We start from the raw sequence: 21,447 nt of genomic DNA on the forward strand, positions 1-21,447 counted from the left end.
GTTGTGACCGATCACCACGCACTTCGTTGATTGGCGTCGCTAAAAGATCCTTCAGCTCACCTTGGACGTTGGGCTCTTCGCCTACAAGAATTCGACACATTCGTGTTGTCTACCGCTCAGGACGAAAACACTCTGATGCGGACGACCTCTCACGATCACCAGTGAGATCAAGCGCAGACCTGCATTCGGACGCCAACTTCTCCATCGCTCCCATTTCAGTTTCAAGCATGTCGTCTGAACAGCGGAAAGACCCATCGATGAAATCTCTCTTTGACATTCTTTCCGACTCCTCAATGTCTGCGTACCCTGCGCTCTTCACCGCCAAGCCACACATTTTTCGATACGAGACGCGCAACTATACCGCAGAAACTACCACGCGGATGGTCGTAAATGGCTCTTGGTTATACCACACCACATGCGATCTGATGTCTGTGCGTATTTTCATGCCGACCCACAACATGCTCATGCTGGTGTGCTAAAAACATATCAGCAGATCCGCCAGCGTTACTACTGGCGTGGTATGTACACTTTTGTACAAAAATACACTCGGTCCTGTTCATTATGCCAACGACGAAAGACATCAGCCCATTCACCTGATTATTACAGCCTCTACCGTGTCCGGCGCGCCTTTTCGACCGCCCTGGAATCGATCTATATGATCCCCTTCCTTACACTGCCACTGGAAATCGATGGATCATTGTCACCGTCGACCATCTGACAAGGTATGCTGAAACAGCTCCACTACCTACAGCTGGTGCACGTGACGTAGGCAATTTCGTTTTGCGACGCTTTGTACTGCGTCATGGGGCACCACGTGAACTACTAAGTCATCGAGGGCATATCTTTTTATCCGAAGTTGTACAACAACTCCTTCGGGCATGCCGCACGGTGCACCGCACCTCTACAGCCTACCACCCGTAGACCAATGGTCTAACTGAGCGCTTCAACCGAATGCTAGGAGACCTGCTCGCCATGTATGTCAATACCGACCAATCAAACTGGGATGTCATTCTCCCATTTGTGACCTATGCGTACAACGTGACGCAGTCAACCACAGGCTTCTCGCCTTTCTTTCTTCTATATGGGCATGAGCCATGCTCCACCCTTGACACCATTTTGCCGTATCGTCCCGACATCTCAGAGTTCAACCCTCTTTCTGAAATTGTGCACCACGCTGAAGAGTGTCATCAGTTGGCCTGATCATTCACTTCAGACAAACAAGCACTCGAAAAAGACCGCCACGACCGCGACCAGCAAGTCAAGACTTTTGCTGTGGGCTCGCTCGTCTGGCTCCGACTGCCCTTCCACTCCCCAGGTCTGTCCTCAAAGTTTGCCCCCAAGTTTCATGGTCCTTATTGCGTCGTCGAACGTCGATCTCCTGTCACATACGTGATCGAGCCAGTCACGCCATCTACAGACAGGCGATGCCTTGGTCGTGAGATTGTCCACGTGAGTTGTCTCAAGCCCTATCACGACCTACTCCTAATCTCGTCACCTTGACTTGCCAGGATCGCTTGTCTTCGTCGCCGTGGTATTGTAGAGAGGAAGAAGATCATGTGCCGCAGTGGGTTACGCCTTTAGCGAGAGGAGCGCGAGCTGTTCCCCCAAGCGTTGCGATTCCTGCGTCGGTTGCTGCCACCCGCTTTCCGCATCAATAGACCTGCTGTGCAAGTACTACTTACACCAATAAATCCCGTTTCACGACCATGCCAAACAAATAAATGCAACAGCAAAGATATTCAAGGACTTGAACTTTGGAGTTCAGCCATGAGCACAGATTTACAATGCAGACACAATGACATGCAGTAATTTATTTCACATCTATATCAGCTGAAAAAAGCATTTTCATAATAGCTAAACATGCATTCTAGCTTTCTTTATTCATGAGACCTCACAAGATGTTAGGTTTTGGGTTATTGTCACGTGGAATCCCACAAGCAGCACTACTAAAAAGCAGTAACGACAAGCCTTGTTAAGATAACCAGGATGTTTTTGTATCCATATGTTATGCAACTCCAATCTAAACCTTCACTTACTTCAGGATTTAAGAATGTAAAACCTAAACACGATGTTCGGCGAAAAAAAAAAGAAAGCAGGTGCAATTTTCCATAGAAAAAAATGGAGGCAAGCAGGCGTGTGCATACCTTACCTAGTATATTCTCACTTTTTCTTTTTTTTTTTTTCCCTGTGGTTTGCACAATGCACCCTTCTAACTTTTTCCTTCCTCTATACTGGGAAAAACACCCAGTTTTGTTCTGACAGCAACAACAGTTATGCGTGATACAGTGAAATGCAACAATGAAAAGTAAGAATTCAATGCAGCAAAAAAAAAAAGACAAGTGACCTCAATAAATGACCACATTACCATATCAGAAATGACTGATCGACACCCACATGATCAGCAGCACAAACACTTCTGTTGCTGAAGATAACAATGGCCTAAATTCCACTTAGACCGACTGAGAACTGAATAAGAAGCCGCGTGTCTACACCAACTTTCAAAACTAACAAGCCAAGTAAGATGAGATGCATTTGACAAGGATAGGTCTGCATCTAGAAACCTTGGTCAGCCTTTTGGAGGCCCTCGCACCTGTTCGTAACTGCCTTATGTGTTTCTGTACATAAGAGGCTTGAAGTAGTGCATTCATAAATTCATGCAAATTATTAATACACAAGCTTTCTACACTTGATACAAATGGCAGACAAGAAAAGAACGACAGCAATCAAGAATGTGCAACTTAAATAGAGCAAAGATAAATCGAACTGTTTCAGATGTTTTTGCCCAACAAATGAAGAACAACGAAAAAGTGAGGAATCTTCATGGCTGTAAGACCTTCCTAATTAGTCATGTACCAACATGCTACACATTGAATAGTAAAAGCAGTAAAAATTTTTTTTTCAGTGGATACTTGTACACAAAAAGAGAACTCACAACCCATGTAATTGTCCCTTCAGCCAAGAACCCTTGTAAGTGGCATCCTTGTAGGCAGGCAACTTGGTGAACACAAAGCTGGCATGACGTATCATGGGAGGAGTGAGTCTCTTGTCCAAGTGGCCACTCTTCAAGCTCTGGACAGGGTTATCTCGTTTGTCACTATTCAGCAAGTTTCGAATAGCTTGGTTTAAGCAACAGACCCATTCCGTCTGCAAAAGTGGCCGCATTCCACAAAACAATGGCTCAGTTACGATAGGACAAATACAGCGTGAATATTGTGATGCACTGCACCGCAAAAACAATAATACCATGTTAACCTGAATTTGAATGTCCGTTCCTTGTTTTCTAACATATTAACAACCATCAAACAAAGGTGCTTATTAACAGTCACTCACAGAATTAAGTGACAGCTTTATCTTCCTGAAATAACGTCATATCACAAAAACAGCACAAGGTTTCCAAATTATGCAGGCACTCGTACGCACTTTAATAGTGCACCCTCAAATGTAGAAGAGCATGCTGCCTTTGAAATAGGGAATGAAGTTTGACAAAACAAGTGCCCTTTATATTCCAAAATACTAGCTTAAAGGTCAGCACGTTATAAAAAATTAATAAGTGCCACAAAGATAAATTGAATAATACATCAGTTAAACATGCAAGCTTAAAAAAAACATAACCAAGAAAAGTACAGTCTAAAATTTTTTAAATTCTGAAGAAATACACATCAAATAAAAAAATTTCTTATCAATTATGCCAGTAAAAGAGATACTAAAGAAAAGCACTAAATTCCTTTAGACAGGTAGTACCTTGATGAAAACCTGCAGATAATGAAGCCAAGGAAAGCATAAGTGATGTTAATTGTACTTTCATAAGTGTATTGTAGTCATTGTGATATAGACGAGAAGAAAGTCATGAGGAGGAAAAGACAACTTGCCGTCGGCAGGGACCGAACCTGTAACCATCTGATAACATGTCTGATGGTCTACCAATTCAGCTACAGTGGCAGTCATCCTCTTGTCCACTTTATCAGGTATTTATGAGGATGCAAGTCTGGGAGTGTTCTCCAGTGCCGCTCAAAGCCATGAAGGCTGGTGTAGACACTTTCTTTACCAGCTGGTGTACGAGCGGCACTGGTGAACACTTCTTGGCTCGCATGCGCATAAATACCCAATAAAGTGTACGAGAGGATGACTATCGCCGTATCTCGACAGATAGAGCATTGGGTGCTTTATTTGAAGGTTGCAGGTTTGTTCCCCGCCGATAATAGGTTTTCTGTTGGTTGTGCAAATTAAATAAATGCACCCTAGGAATCCCCTCTTGTTTCATTTAGACATGTAGGTTATTCTTTGAAAAGTTGGCCATCAATTTTGTCATCGTAAACTTATTCTTAGAAGAGATAATGAAAGTTGAAGTTAGAATTTTAGAATTTTAGACCAATACGAGGGGTTGTGCGGTTATTAAAAGTTTCAAATATTTGTTTAATAGTTTTGCTATTTAATTTAATTCACACCATGATTTCACCATTAAAGCTATTCGAACTTCCTGAAGACAAATACAGTCAACGTCTATATAACAGTGACCCCTTCAATGTTCAATAGGCTTCACCTAATTGTACCCTCGTATTGTGGCAAAGCTGCCTTTTCACTTGTGGTTCTGTTAGAGTTGCAAATGTATTGAGTCAAGAAAACGCTGGTTCCGATATAAAGATAATAGATGTGGTAGAGGTGGGGGCGCAATTAATGTTGCGCTCGACCTGTAATTTGGGCAGGAAGTCCAAAAATCAGACACCAAGAACTTTTAGCATCCGAAATTTGAGATGTTCTTGTATACTACTGAGACGTACAAGGCAGATTTGGAACTCCGCACTCAAAGGGAGCACACTCTTGTCCGTGAGATTAGTTGGGCTTCCACAGAAATTGAAAGAGGAGGAAGGGCTGAGGAAATAGCATCTTTGCCTTTCATATGAAGAAGTGTTGTCAGCAACACTTAAGTTGCCTCAAATCATGTACGTAAATACAATTCGACCGCTGCATTGTTTCATTATTGATAAGACAACTATAAAACATCACCTGCCAGTGCTTCATCATCCCAGCAAAAAAAGAAAACATGTTCATGCTGCTATCTTACAAGAATATGCTGAGGGATCTTCTATACAATATTCTTTTCTGCAATTTTACTTCAAAGCATTAAAAATATTCTAGAAATATATGACAAATATTTGATTCGAATCACACTCACACTTAAATATACAAATTAACTTTGCATCCAAAATCTTGCTATTTGTATAGATCTACCAAAGGGTTATCATGGGTATATTATTTATGGCATACTTCTCAAGCTATCTTTCTTTTTTTTTTCTTTTTTTGTTGGTCACATTGGCTCAATCATAAGTATTCAACTCCATTGCGGCACTCTGCAAACAATACTGGGTGTTCAAAGTTAAGCTTTCTGGTTTTCTTAAAATTCAGTACTGGGAAGAAGATGAAAACCACTTTTGCAGATCACTTTTATATCCAGGGGGACACAAAGTTAAGGCAATAATGACCCCTGTCAACTGTCCAATAAACTAACATTTAATAATTGACTGTTTAGTGACTGCAGCAAGCAAGCATCTTTATTCTCAATAGTTGGAGGCAGTCGTATTCATACACAGTTCCAGTTAAAAAATTCTTCTATTGTGTCTGTGCTCCGAGATATCCCACTGCAAATTTTGTCCTTTTCATGATTAGTCATGCAGGACAATGAGGATTAGCGCAATGTTCCTCCCCAATATGACAAACAGTCACTGCTTGCTGCTATCGCTAGCCTGTAGTAAAAGGGTAACCATTATCGTCGTTACCTGTATCTGCGACCCATTGTCAGATCAAACGATGCACACAACTGCCACGGCGCATCGGGGAGGAGCTGTGAGCCAGTGCTGACTGTCTCGCACGCGTAATCGTGTGATGCACACAACTGCCACGGCGCATCGGGGAGGAGCTGTGAGCCAGTGCTGACTGTCTCACACGCGTAATCGTGTGAACCACAATTAAACTTAACACCAGGGTCCCTTGGAGCACAAACATGCTATAAAAATTTTTTCAAGTGGTACAGTACAAATGCGACTGTCTACAACTTCGCACTACAAACATGCCCGCTTGCTGCAGTCACTAAAAGTTAGTTGATATATCTGTCAATTATGCAGCTAATAGTAATATTTATTATCTCACTTTGTGTCCCCCTTGGATATATCTCAAAAGGTGGTTTTCATGTTCTTCATAGTGCTGAATTTAAAAAAAAACATAAAGCTTAATTTTGAACACCCTGTATGACCCATTTTTAACAATAAAGAACTTATATAAGTCCTACCAGCTTCCACCAAAATTCATGATATCATAGTGAGCTGGTGTAGGAACTTCAAGGTAGTGGCAACATTTATCTTTCGTATACACCCTTCTTCTGGCTTATTGATCATCTAATACCACTAACAATGGTTTTTATCATATCGGAGAATGGTAATGCACCGATACAGCTGCAATCATTGGTGTCTAACTTTTTCCCCACCACACCCATACAGCACTGATACCGTGCTATTGATGATTTGTAATGCCATTTTCTAATCATTTCATGCCGTTAATAGACACACTGCTCCATTTGTCGTGAAAGAAAATAAATATAGCTTTCTTCTTTGTGTAGGCTGTTTCTTTCTTGGGTGGTTTTAAATTTTCAATGCGCTCCAAAGTAAGTGAAACCGAACAAAGCCACCACCGGATGCAGCACATGCAAGCACTTCAAAAAGATCGCAAATGTTGGCATTCCGGAGTGTTTGCAGCTAATTTAGTTGATTTCACGAGCTAGAGGGAGTCTGAGGGTGCTACTTTTTGTTCGGACTTCGACTCTGAGAGCGGGGACGATGCAAACCAGCCCGCAACATCGTTCAGCTTCACTGTTTGCTTTGAGCCATCTCAGTTTACCATTCAGCACCAGCCTGGCTGAATGGTAACTTGGAGAAACTGTAAGAAATGTAAATGCGACTAAAAACCTTGCAGCAAGCAAGAGTTTGCTGCAAGACATGTGATGTTATGTTGTGCTTTACAAAGAAAAACTACATTGCTGCATGACTGGCTCCTTGTAGTGCTTGCAGTAAAATTTTTGTTGGGGAAACCGATTTTTTTTCTTTATTAGATAGACGCTTGTCTTTACAAACACTAGTATATTTTGTCTCATAATCTTGAGTTTGGCAATTTATTATCGCTCGTATAGATCGTTTCGCCAGCATCTGCCGGTTTCTGGAAACATTGTGCATTCACCGGAAATGCACCCTTAGTAACTTCCAGTTTAGCTAGTTGCGAGGTTTTAGCCTTCCTTGCTGGCTGCAGCTGCTTGTGTTTCTATGTTTTATGTGAACAGAATTATTCCATCGAATCACTCGCAACTCAAGCACAGCTGTATGAAGCCAGGATACAGTCTGCAAGCCTGAAATAATTTAAATGCAAGTCAAAACGTTCTGTTTTCCAACCGATGGAGATAAAAAAGAGTGCCTGCATTGCAGCAATCATGCGAGAAAACTGGATTTCCTCAAAGAGCGCGAAGGTTTGTTTGGCCCACTTCATTAACGGCAAAGTAAAGCTGAGCACAGACTAATGGCACAGAGGCCTAATGGCCATCGCAAAGGTGTTTCTTGTGTAGTTCGAGCCACATCAATGATGTGTACTGTTAGAAACAATATGGGACACAAAGCAGCCGTGCTCAACATGAATCGCCGCACAGTGTACGTCGCGGTGTCCACGTTTTTTTTGCTGCTGCGTTTGGTTTTTTTGAAAGCGACGCCAGCGAGTGAGTTCGCATTTGTACGAGCAAATGGCTTCTCACCTGTCTTGCTGCTGCCAATGAACATTGCTGCATTGTAGCTAATTTATCTTTCGGTGTGAACACAGACTGTAGGTTTAGGTGGGTTTAACTTGAAAGTTTGATTCATGAATAGTTCACTGTTAAGTAAACCATAATAGCTTAATATAATATTTGTGGCGCTACTCAGACAAGGAACAAAAAAGGAGGAGACAGGATAGGGCGCCAGTATGAATTTCCAGCTCACCCAAGAAACAGCACTCTTAAAATCATAATAGTTTGCGTCACTCAGCCACAGTTGAGATCAACGCATACTGAGTAAATTTTATAATTTCTCAGTCTTACCCAAGCCTTTAGATCGCAGGCAATTCAAATAGCTGCTGAAATCTACAAAAAGTGCCCGGTGTGACATTGATGCAGAATTAAGCGTTTTATCATGACGTTATGTGCTTATACAGATACACAAATGTGTTTGTGGTTTGACAGGAGGCAGGTTTTCAGCTATAGTGAAGAGCTGAATTGTGGAACTTCACTACGAATCGGGCAACTCTTCTCCTGCATGTCGACAATATAGGTGCACTTTGAAGACGTGGACAGGGAAAAGACAGGTGTGTCCTATCCCTTCCCTGTCCGCATATTCAAAGCACGCCCACATCGTCGACATGCAAAACCAACTGACAAATTTCTCCTGCAGTTTATACATTCTCTGCTTGTACCTCTCTTGTGCACAACATCGTGCCCCTTCATGTAGCCACTAAGCATTGCTCTAAACATCCTAAGGAATGTACCAGAGATAATACAGAAGCAAACTCAAACACCCCCAAAAACACTGCCGAGACCACTGAAAAGGCATTACCAGAAGTGGCGCACTGGAAGTATTCTTGGGTAAGCCGTTCGGCTTGAGCCAGTATGTTTAACACCGAAACCATCTATAACATGTATCTTGTTAATAAAACTTGTTAGCATGAGAAGTTCATTCATTCTGCATTTCAATCATTTATTACAGGAAATATTAGTAGCAGCAATTCCCTCAGCAAAAAAAAGATGTAGTGCAACCAATAAAAAATAGCCATTTTCTTCATGGTAAGGAAAGGGTTAATGTGAGACTTCAAAAGGACCGTTTCTTTCGTACACTAAACAAAAAATGCTATGAACTGTAGAAAATAACTTGCCTTTTGAGAAGGTACTCGGCAACTGAATGCAAGTGTTTCTTCAGGTGTAGTGATAGCAAAAACATTCCTAATAAATAAAGCAGAATCAAGTGCTAGCTGTTACTCACACAAACAGCAAACTTAAAACAAGGCAAAGCGCAGGATACGAAGAATTTAACAAAAAAAAGCTTCACATACACACTATTAATAATAAATGAGACCTATAACTAACAAGAGCACAACAAAGAGACTGCAGACTGCTGTGAAAGCTTCATATGCAACACAAGACTTCCTTTTCTTTTTTTTTAAGCATGTGTACAATCTGGTAGTGCTCTTCTTATTTGTTACTCATGATGTAGAATCAGTGTTGAATATCAAATTCCTAGTGAGGTACCAATGGAAAAGACATGCAACAATAACAGGGTTTCAAGTTCAATCAGTAATATCACCAAAATTTAGAACTTAATGAGATGTTAGAGTTGCTATGACACTGGCCCATACACATAAGCAACAATTAACATGAGATCTACACAATGCAAATTAGAAAGAACAAAATCTGCACTAACCATATCAATTAGAAAAAAACAACTACTTTAAATGTTTCCTTTACATTTTTGTGAATTCATTTACAATGACACCTAATATAATCCAACATGTTTCAACAGCATGGCAGCAAATGGCATGAATGTAACCCAGCACTTGAAGAGCTCAGGGCTTGTTTTGAGCTACAATATACGTGGCATATTTGCTCTCAGAGAATATTCCTACTAAATCTGACTGCCTAAAATATCATACGAGGTGTGTTAAAAAAGGTTCTGAACATTCGCTGTAACATCTTTAGTGTTTAAAAGGGCACTGACATCAAATTTCAAAATCGAGTTGTCCCATTCATTCGATTGCCCAGTATGCATAGGTCTTCTTGACCAAATTTAAATGGTGTCCGTTGCGCAGAAATGATTTTATTTCAACGGCAAAGAACGCACTAAAGCTCAACACGAAACTGAGTGCCCTGCGACATCAACACTAGTGCTGTATACGTGTTCGGTGTGATAACACTCCAAACGTACCATCCTGAGTGACGACGTGCTAGTAGCAATGACGTCTAAAATCAGAGTGCTCTTATCGTGGCGCTGACTGGCACCAAATGCCGAGTTTTTGATGGAGGCGAAAATGCTGTAGGCTCGTGTGCTCAGATTTGGGTGCACGTCAAAGAACCCCAGGTGGTCGAAATTTCTGGAGCCCTCCACTACAGCATCTCTCATAATCATATGGTGGTTTTGGGACGTTTAAACCCCGCACATCAATCAATCTATCAAATCACCAAATGCTGGAAATGCTCTGACTCTTTATGTCTGATGTTCGTCACACTGCTTTGAATGATTTAATAAAATTTGAAGAAGCAAACTACCAATAAAAGAAAGGTGAAAGAAAAGAACATGATTCGACATGAGCTCGTCAGCCAGCATTTCAGAGAAGCATTGTGAGCTGCAGCCATCTGGTTGAATATGCAAAAAAAGCGCAATGAGCGTGTCATTTTATTAAACGTATGGTACACCCTAGCACGACCACAAGCAATCAAAGAAGAGTAGCATATAGATAAATATCATCATTAATAAGTAACACACAGGTATCATTAATAGTGAATTTCAGTTCGTCCGTAGACTTCAATGCGCTCATGTAATACTGGATTACTACCACAATAATTGTGACTGGCCGCATAGGTGGGGCCATCTGGAGGCACTAAGAAGCACCTGGCAAGCACAGAATTATTATCGTAGAAACCTAACATATCCTATTTCTGCGCTGGTGTGCATTCTATTTAATGATATTCCATACACCTCTTCATGTATACCAGAATGCTGTGCACGCCAAAACACCCCAATACAGTGAAATCTCAGTATAACAAACTTCATGGTATCACGGAAATTTGTTCGTTACATTGAAAGGTCGTTATAGAGAAAGCTCAAAATTGGCCATAAATACTTATTTTTCCCCCACCAAAACAACATACCTTTACAACGGTGGGTCCTTGAACTTGTTTTTCACAAGAAAACAACAAATGCACAAGTAAACACCAAAAAATGCTCGTTTAGCTTAAAGAAGTCTGTGATTTTTTTTTTTTGACGGGAGAAGCGCGAACTTTGCATCGTGAAGGCCTCCAGCTCATCCACATTCCTGTGGTGTGATTCGATTCTTTGGTCACAACAGCCTGCTTTTTGCCTTCCAGTTGCTGAAGAATATGCGTTGTCTCGCTTAGCGAAAACTGCTTTCACTTCTTCATCGCAAGCAGAGATGAACTCATTTGTAGTATCACCGTAGCGCGAACGCCGACTTGTTTTGCGGACGCGATAAGTAATCACCGAAAAGAGATGGAACACAACTGAAAAAACAAGGCCACCAAAGAAAAACCCATAGCGTCACGGCTATCATTGCCTCTTTTGAAGAAAAAAAAACTAAGAAAGAAAATTCCTCGTGTTTCGTTTTCTGCTCTCTGTCTCAGATTTTCCGTGCCCATTCTTTCTGCTCCGCAACTCCCACTCTGCCTCGATGACCTTGCCCTCCCACGTTGCCCTCGCCTCTGCGCCCGCTTGTGAACCTGCAGCGTCGGCATTTCAACAAAAAGAAAGAAAGTCGCCCTCTCATGGTTTTTTTTTTCCTCCACACCGTCGCGCGTCTTTCGAGGAGCAAGGCGTCCGTTCGCTTTGTCGTCTGCTTGTGTACCACTCCAGTGGTCGCGACAGATTTCAGAACATAAGTTCGTAGTACTGAGGTGTTGCTAATATAACGTGAAACTAAATTAATTCTCGTTGTTCTGAAAAGTTCGATATTCTGAAGTACAAAGTAGTGAAATAATTTTACATTGAAACTATTAGCAGTCGGCGTGGGATTTTTTAAAAAGTTTGTTGATTTAAAAAGTTCGTTAATGTGGGGTTCGTTCTACCAAGATTTCACTGTATAGCTAATTGAAACACGCGAGCAAGCATGGCCAAAGCATGCGCACCCAGGCACCTCCTCGTTGCTGCTTGGAACAGCATCCATTTTGGAATCACAATTCTACAAAAAGTCAAAGCAAAATGATCCATGACATCGTGAATCGCAGCAAATCCAAGTTCTAGACTGTTGTATTCAACACTAGTTGCCACTTTTCATGGCGATGATGGCAATGCTGTTGACAAGGCATGACTGAACATGTGCGCCTAGCAGACGAAATTCTAGCGAAGCAACAGAGCCTCAGTCACTCCTATCTGTGGAGAAGTGGTCAGCTGGGTTGTCATCTGGAGCTTACCTTGAAAAAGCACTGCCACAACTAAAAATGGCGGGCTTGCCGGCCGTTTCGAATCATGCTAGATACTGGGGATATAAATCAATAAAATGGAGAGGTATTGATCGCTCAGTTGCGTTCTGGGACGAGAATCCCTGCTAAGGGATTAATAACTACTTGTGGACGTAGAAACCTTCAAATGAATAAGTTTGATGTCAATGCTCTTTTAATGTACATTTAAAGCACTCTCCTGCTCAAGGTATTTACTCTACTTGCAATACACTACTCCCATAATTTCTTCAATTTTTGAAAGGCGCACTGAAACACATTTTTAAAGGTTTCTTGTTGCACTGTCCTGAATTTCCTGTACAGTTCCAATCTGTCATCCTTCTTTAAGTATGGGAAAAGGTCGGCTTGGGCTAGGTGCAGTGAATGGGTGTAGTGGGTATGTGATTTTCTGGTAAATAGTTGTGGACAAGGACTGATGCACAAGCTGGTGCATCACAAACATAAAACATGGAAGTCTGGTTTTCCTACAATTCAGGTCTCTTACTGCACACGGCATCCTCAAAACATGATAGAAGTTCCTAATAGACTTCCTTGTTTACCATCAAACCACATGGTATAAACTCCTTATGAACAATGCCTCTGAAGTTAAGAAACACAGCTAACATTGCCTTGATCTTTAATCAAACTCAGGGTTGCCACCGCTGGCTACTTTTCGCCAAAGAGGCGAATTTGAGAGGCGTGTGGTGACCTAAAATTGTGATTGGCGACATGGCAAACTTTAGGCGATTTTCGGCTTACCTAGGTCTTGACTGAGTTATGCATTCTATGCTCAGTGTCTTCAAAACGAATGGGTGACAACTTTTTTTTTCATTTTTTTTAGTTTTACACCCACCAGTAGAAGGCGTACTTTACACGCAATTTAGTACATCTGTCTCGTTTCTTGTGTGTATCTGCTAATTCACCTAAATCCTGGAGGCACTGGCGCACTAGCTGGTGCGTCCGCCAGCAACCTCCCAACAATTTAGGTCAGTGGGCTGCTTCCCGTGCCGCCAGGCGCTGGTGTTATAGGTTTTTAGGTGCTTCAAGCATCTTCAAAGTTTCGGTTCTCAAGTGGCTAGTTGATGGATATAGGTCGCGTGTTCCCACCAGAGCTCCAACTGTCATGAATAGTTTGTCAATTTCTTCACTGCTGTAGTAATTTTTAATTTGGTATGTTAAGTTTAAATTTGCTAATATACTTTTCTGGTTGGCCAAGAAGTCGGGCTTCTTTGGGCGGAATTCAGAAACTAAGGCGAATGCATAGCGAAAGTGTGACCCAACAGAAAGAGTGGTGTGGCATTGCGACTGCTACACATTGCTTTCAAATTTACTTCCGCTGCTTTGCAGTTAAGTTCTTCAATTATTGGACTCAAGATTCCACTGCAGCAAAATTCTCTAAATATACAGAAGGGCTACGCACAGTGTCCCTCTCTTGTTGTAGTGACTGCTTCATTTTGTATTTGCTACAACTGAAACCATCACAAACTTTTGTTATGAGGCGCTAGCATTCAGGGACGCTGCTAGTGCATGCATGCCCTTTCTCAGTGCTCTCATGATGAAGCGAGTGATGTGACTGGCATTGAAAAACGTCAATAATTTAGGGTTAATGAATGGTACCATACTCCACAGGGTTACATAAAATTTTGAATTTTCATCATAGGCACACCAGACCTTTGTACAGTGGTGACGTTTTTGGCAAAATTTGAAGAAAAATGGTAACTTCTGGCATCATTTCGCTCATCATTTGGCGAATTTCACTCGAAAGTCAGTGGCGACCCTGACAAAACTGTAGGCTTTTTTTCAGGACCGTTTGCTGACCCACTGCGACAACAGCACCTTTCTCTCAACATCACAGCCATAAACCCTTGTCTTGTCATATGTTATGACAAGCTTTGCCAAGTTTGGGGCAAAATTTGATGCACAAGTTGTTTTTCAAGCTTTTTCTTTCTCACTTTGGTACTACACTCAAACCTCATTATAACAAAGTCACATCTCCCATGAAAATACTTTGTTATATGCAAAAATTCATTATAAACATATATCCTTAACACAGTATCTATGAGCCAGCTATTTTTCACTTCGTTGTAACCAAAAATTCATTATATCCAGGTTCGTTATATCAAGGTCAAGTGTAATTCGATGAGCAGAATGTGCAAATGATCATTTCAGTGGCTGCAGATTGCCAAGTGATGGTCAATGCAAAGTTTGGCAGATTGCAGTTCGTTGTCTAGGCCTGGCGCTATGTGCACTCGATGCCCACAGCACTGAGTGCATGTGGCTCCCTCTGCCAAGTGGCAAGCTATTTCAAAAGCTTGGTTCCTTTTTGAATACACATCATATTTTTTTCCTAAATAATTCACAACATGTGTAGTTCATTCATTCAAGGCTTGCATGACACCAGTCTTTGGAATTAAGTTAACACATTCTCTTATGCACTTGAGAAAGCAGTGCAGTTCTGGCAACAAGTGCAGCAGCTAATTTATTGAATGTTTTTGAAAATGATATATAATATAAAAAATAAGATACCCTTAGATGGTACAAGTGTTTGCTGAATTATAAAAATAGCAGAACAAGCAAAAATAAAATTTTCAGTCACTGCCGAAAATTAGCAAAAAGCTTTTACACCCTTGTGACATCATAGAGCCAGAACTTACTCAGATTTTGTGTCTGCTTCCACCCAGGCCAGTTCTAAGCTGTAGTTCTGAAAGCCACCGAACTGAAGCAAAATTTAAAAGAAAAATAAATAAAAATTAAAATATTATACAGCTGCATAATATATCAAAACAATAGAGACTACACTTTGTAACCAAAAATATTAAATGAGTACAACAAATGAGCCCCATCAAAACAAAGGAAAGTGTCCATTTTAAGATTTTGCTTCAAATCAAAGTTTTTAAATGTATAAAATTGAGAGAAAATTGAATAAAAGAGATAACCAGACTACAAAAAAAAATTTTCCCCAAGTTTTGTCTTCTGATTAACTGCTTACAGAGCTGCATATCCAAGCCTAGCATAACAGCCTCTGGATCAACCTTCCTACTTCAGATTGTTCCCTTCTTTACCTCTCTCTATTGAGCATCCATATCTGGGATATTACATTTGGTCGCGTCGTAATTGCGTGGGTCGGCATATTTTGAACTCCGGTTAAAGACGGCTGGGGCACCCTGTATATTTTAGCTGCAATATATATTTCAGGTATATTGGGCACATGAGCACATTGATATTCCCACCATGTGGATTATCTGTCTGCAATTCTTGTATTTTCACATAATGAATTGCACGGGAACCACATACATTGCCCAGATTGTCCCAAAATCTGCACTAGTGAAGATGTGAGATAGATTACAGCATACAAAGGTCACAGCATTTTTGTGCAGTTTCATACACAATTAAAAAAAAACAAGGCCAATTCTCATATTAAACAAAGATATTCAAATAAAGTAAAGATTCATTTATTGCTTTTAAGACCCATAAAAAATTTGAATTATGGATTTTTTTTGTCATACAACAAAATCTGCACTAACAAAATATCAAAATTTCAGTGCATCAAATGACCCATAAGGCTTTCCTTCAACCCTTTGAGATGCTATGTACACAATTGTGTACATTACTCGTCTTCACTATTTACATCAAGTAGATGCTAGAAAAAAGCTAGATATATTATACTTTAGATTAATTAAGCTTCCTGCATAATAAATTAGTCTTTATCTAACCTCATTTTGCAGTGTACTGATACGTATAATCACCTTTCTGAAGGCACTACCACATTCGACGAGTTGTGCGACATGCGACTTCCTGCGAGCAATGTGAAAAGAAAAATTTTTCTGTGCTGAGCATAATAGAATATAAATTTCTACTACATTCCTTGCCTGAGAGCTTATTCTATTTATGTGAAAAGTAAGCATCTATGCCATTAGCGTAAAGAGATATTCAATTAAAAGTTCATTAAGATGAATTCCTATAACACCCCTAAATTCAAGAATTTTCTCATTATTCTTGTCGCAATAGCATATCGATTGCCTTGCAGTAACGTTGTAGCAATTAGACACATTTGCAAACAGCCCTTTATAGGTGGTGTCTGAAAGGGTTAATATACACCCATAATGATTATATATACTTTTCCACATTTTCAAATCGCTATTGTTATTATTATACATAAAAAATAATAAAAATCTGCTTTCACAAATGATGTGCTATGATGTGCAGACCATTCCTACAACTCAAGTTCCTTCTGCTTGTCTAGCTGCCTAGATGACCATTCAAAAAAATTTTTATACAGACCTATGCACGTGGTAGATTCAGATTCCATAATAAGAATGCTAATTATTGAGGTTTAATATCCCAAAATGCTCCGTCGCCGTGGTCTAAGGTACTCGACTGCTGACTCGCAGGTGGTGGGTTTGAATCTCGGCTGCGGCGGCTGCATTTTTGACGGAGGCGAAAATGCTGTAGGCCTATGTGCTTAGATTTGGGTGCACGTTAAACAGCCCCAGGTGGTCAAAATTTCCAGAGCCCTCTACTACGGTGTCTCTCATAATCATATGGTGCTTTAGGATGTTAAACCCCACATATCAATCCATCATTAATGGCCCAAAATAATCAAATTTGAACTATAACACTTTCAGCATCATGCATATTCCACTGATGTCACTCAGTCCCACCAGTAATGAAGCTAAACAAACCCTACATTACTCTATTTCTTTTATAAGCACGCCATTTTAGCAGCTTTTACTGACTACTTTTCCAAACAAGCCATGTTTTGGCAGCTTTTTTACATTTTATCGGAACACTCATTCAATCAGAACAAGTGCTATAACAACCAAGTCATTCGCCGTGGGGCAAGGCTACCTGTCACAGGCACCATTCACTGGGTCTTGCACTGGCACTTCAAATGGTGAAAGCATGTGCCAACATAAGTGTGGCTCACGTAGATGAACACCAGTTTTTCTATTCATACAATCTTTGGAATAAGCCGAGCTCAAAATATAACAAAATCTTGAAATTTATATACCAATCAATGGGGAGCTCGTCATATAACAGCTAAGACTGCTAAAATACTTACATGTGAATGAACGAACTTGTCATGAAACAGAACAAAATGATGTGTTGCAAAGCGACCACCAGAGACAAGCTGCAATGGGTATGATTTGCTGTCACGTAACATTCGGCACTCCGGCACTCTGTATACAGCCTGAAAGAGAATAAGACTATTGAAAAAAAATGTTGCTCCCCAGAGAAGTACAATGCCTTTTCCGAAAAGATTATGCCGAAAAGATAATAATTTTTCATAGGTTACAATGAGAAATTTTTTGCTGGTTTAAAAAATACTCTATCACACATTGCAGTGGACGAGATTATGCATAATGAAATGCTCTTTACAAAAAATATATGTTGTAGCATAAAAAATATTAAGAAATATATAAAAATGTGAAAGTGTATAATTTTGCACTGCCATCTGATAAACACAGCAATAAAAATACTGTATATACAACCATTCAAAACAAAGAAAGTTCAGAATATACATCTTAGAAATAAGTGAAATAGAAATAGTCCATAAATTAATGAATGCTTCACACATTTTTTTATTGACATATACAAAAAAATGTGACACAAGCTACTGTTTCATTGCTTGTGCGATGGGGTAAAACATTTCCTGGAATTTGTGAAATGCAGGTGCACTAGTGCACTTTTAGAACAAAATCCTCTGAAAGTACAAAAGTGCACCTGTGTTCCGAGGAAAGCCTACTGGTGTTCCAATACAGATTTTGGACCATGATGTGGACAAATCAGAAGTCCAAAAAACTTCACCAGTTTGTCTCCACAAGCCACATCTATATGCCAAGTTAGTATTTCCGAAATATGCCTCCAAGCATATTTATATGTATTTTCACAGATGGTATTGATAACCTCCACTGTGATCAAGCAAAGGAAAAAAAAAAGAAAGAAAAAAATTGTACTTGGTTGTAAAACGGCTCATACGACTCAGTAGTGCAGAGCCTAGATGTGCTCCGGGTAACCTTCTTGACCTGAAGAGAAGCTTTGCAGCCGTTGCCAGCACATTGCAGTCCAGCAACCTGTGGACCTTGCACGTAACTCAAACATATCTAAGATTGTGCACAAAGGTCCGCAGCTACAAACAGTGGAGAATACCAGGTGCATAGCCAAAAATTGTTTTCAAGGGGGGGGGGGAGCACCACCTTGATTTCGGGAGAGGCACCACCTTCAAGTGGCCATATTTCACTCTCTATACCATGGCGAAAAAAAAATTTCGGAGGGGAGGGGGGCACGTGTTCAGTGTGCCACCCCCTGGTTACGCCCATGGAGAAGACTACCCCCTTGAGGTCATAAACGAAATCAACCCCTCAATGCCTGCAGATATCACAGGCTGACACAAAACATTGTCATCGTCAGTGCTTGAAACAGAGGTGCTGTCATCATCGGGCTCAGAGGTGACTTCCTCATCAATCAATTCAGGTGCTGCTACAAAATTATTTCAAGCAGCCCGACTTTCTCGCGGCACAGGTGTGCACCCATGCACACATGACGCTGTCGCCATGGGAGCGACTAGCGGAACTAGAATCACCCCTCTATTGGATTTAACAAGGAAAGTGAAACTGAAGCTCCTGGAAACAAGGTTGTAAAGAACACGTCCACATGCTATATGTGCGGCAGACCTTCGGAAATAAGTTTTCGCAGAATAAATCTTTTATGACTCTAAAGAACAGCTTTCTAGTGAGCAGTTCATATAAATTTCGGGCAATTACTACTGGTGAACACTGTCAAGTTGCAAAGATTGCACCATAACTTAATAGGTGACTTGTAAGGGTTCTTTTGATCCCGGAACGTTGATATGCTATTACTGAAGCATACCCACGAGTGACATGCATTTTTCTCAGGCTGAAGTGCACTTTCCCAACAATACATGCACATTCGTTTGTGCAAAGGTCTGTCAAAAACCAATATGTTGCTAAAGTGGAGAAATTCAAACTGATTCTGAAAGTTCAGGGACTGCGCTAACCACTAGAAAGTGCTAGGTACACAAAACACAAATCGATCATGCCAATACCAACGATTCAAAGCATTGATCACTGGTGATAAATTTTAATAGGTATAGTTAAGTAAAAGTAAATGTATTTACTGCCACTAAGATACGTGAAAATTGAAATTCATTGGTTCTTCTGTTGCACAGAATGCATATCACCATCACATGGCCCAGGTATATATGACTAACCTTTTCATTCAAAGAATGCTAAAAAAGATGCTAATGCAATTATTAGATAAATTGGGGAACATACATGAGCTGTGAAACTTTAAACAATACACGCAACAGACTGCATTTACACATCAGCATAATTCAAAAAGCTATCACAAATGTGAAATTCAAGACAAGGAGAATGTCATGTCTCAAGTGTCATGAGAGACATGATTAGCACAAGCACGTGAAACTTTCAATGCCCACTTTCTCATTTTTTTAAACATTTAATTATGCACTTTCCTTATCAAGAAAATAAATAGTATATCATCAATGAGAAGGAATGCTTACAGTAAGTTTTTGGTTTACAGTGTCCCAAAATGATTTTGTTGACTCAGCCAATTTCATTTCTTTGGTTGAGATATCATACAGAGCCAACCAGTCATTTAAGCAAGACTGCAGGTTACTCCAAAGCTGTGTCTGTAAATAAAAACATACTCAGATTAAAAAGTAGCCTTGTGCGAACATTCAGTGCTTTGCACATGAACAAATATCATGGTATTCAGATTCACTTTAATTTGAATTGAAATCATTAGAAATTTTGAAGTACTTGAAATGAATGAATAGGTGTATATTAGTCCGCACATAACTTCCTGTAAACGTGGTTTTTCTGCGGTAGAGGAGTAATAAGCCATGAAAACGAAATCCACTATGCACTGCCACAAAGCCCCACTTCAAGGATGAATGTTCCTATTACTCATATCGATTCATCATTTTTTAAGTTTAGAAGCTTGCTGTACTGGCCCATATGCTGTAATGCGCCTTTGTTTTTTGGTTACAAATGGCAATGGCAATTCATTCTTTTTTCATTGCATAGATGCAACACTCGAAGCAGTTGTTTGTACATTGTTTACACCTGCCAGGCACACATAGAGGAAGGAAAAACTACGAGAGAGCATCATGTGATTCTGCTAGCATTGCCAACCTACACTGACACCGCCTCTCCTGGCCAATATGCGGTGCCTCCTGGGTAGGTATAGGCCCCCGCAGCACCCCCAGCAGGCACAATCAAAAGGAGCCAATCAACAGTAGCACTTGCCTATCACAAGACAAGAAACTATTTGTCCTTTAAATTTTTTATGAATAAGCTTCAAGATTGTAACGTTATGTTCCCTTCTAGTTTTCTCCCTTTCTCTATCCTGCCACGTTGAACCAAGCAATGTCCTCTCGGTCCTATGATATCCTATGAAAAGTGAATGAGGACTGTAAGAGGAAGCAGATGTGCTTGGCGAAGAAGCTAGGCTTGGCAACGTAAACATGCACAATTGCTGGGAATGCGCAGGTTCACCTTCCAACTAGTCATTTGCGCAGGAGACTCCCAAGTTCTGAACAAACCCCCTGATTGCACAGATATAGCCATAAATTTCTTAAAGAAATAGTGGCAACTCTACCATAAAAAGATAATAACAAGTAGCAGCAATTTTCAAATTTTATTCTCTTCACCTATCGCTTGCGAAGCGCTGTTTAAGTAAGTTTCGTTACTGTACTCTGGCGTCTTGAGAAAAAGCGTTGTAAGATTACGCACGGGCTACTAGCTGCCGCAGGTCACAGCACATTTGGACCCTCAACAAGACACATGCATGTTTCCTGTGTTTGCGAGTACTAATATAATCGCTAACAACTAAAACCTTTACCTGCTATTATTTATGTCTATCCATGATGTTGCTGTAACTCTGGGAAACATTAAATGAAAACAGACACTAGCATTTATTTTTGTTTGCACACTAATTTGAAGTTTTCTGATGACAGGCATTTCAGATTACAGTAGACTCTCAGTGAACGAAAATCTGTTAAACGGAACTATTGCCCCTGCAATGCTTGGTTTCAGGCTTGTATTTTGCACCCATATTCACCTCCCAGTAAACGGAAATCCTGCTAAATTAAACATATTTTCCCGGTTCCTTCAGGTTCCGTTTACTGAGAGTCTACTGTATACGAATACTTTTTGTGAACCCGTGCGATTCATATCACT

General features: G+C 40.4%; 1 protein-coding gene across 4 annotated transcripts in view; it reads right to left on the reverse strand.

The window, feature by feature from the left end:
* The window catches only part of Als2 (Amyotrophic lateral sclerosis 2), a 170,949-nt gene that overhangs the window by 96,324 nt on the left and 53,178 nt on the right, over nt 1–21,447 (reverse strand). For all 4 annotated transcript variants that reach the window (XM_075876972.1, XM_075876973.1, XM_037427255.2 and 1 more), the window contains 5 exons: nt 19,767–19,895; nt 17,286–17,414; nt 14,878–14,939; nt 8,935–9,001; nt 2,933–3,144 (listed from right to left, as the gene is read on the reverse strand). In XM_075876972.1, coding sequence (XP_075733087.1) covers nt 2,933–3,144; nt 8,935–9,001; nt 14,878–14,939; nt 17,286–17,414; nt 19,767–19,895 — 599 coding nt within the window. The remainder of the gene's footprint in view (nt 1–2,932; nt 3,145–8,934; nt 9,002–14,877; nt 14,940–17,285; nt 17,415–19,766; nt 19,896–21,447) is intronic.

The sequence above is a fragment of the Rhipicephalus microplus genome, chromosome X (assembly GCF_043290135.1).
Source record: "Rhipicephalus microplus isolate Deutch F79 chromosome X, USDA_Rmic, whole genome shotgun sequence".
NCBI lineage: Eukaryota > Metazoa > Arthropoda > Arachnida > Ixodida > Ixodidae > Rhipicephalus > Rhipicephalus microplus.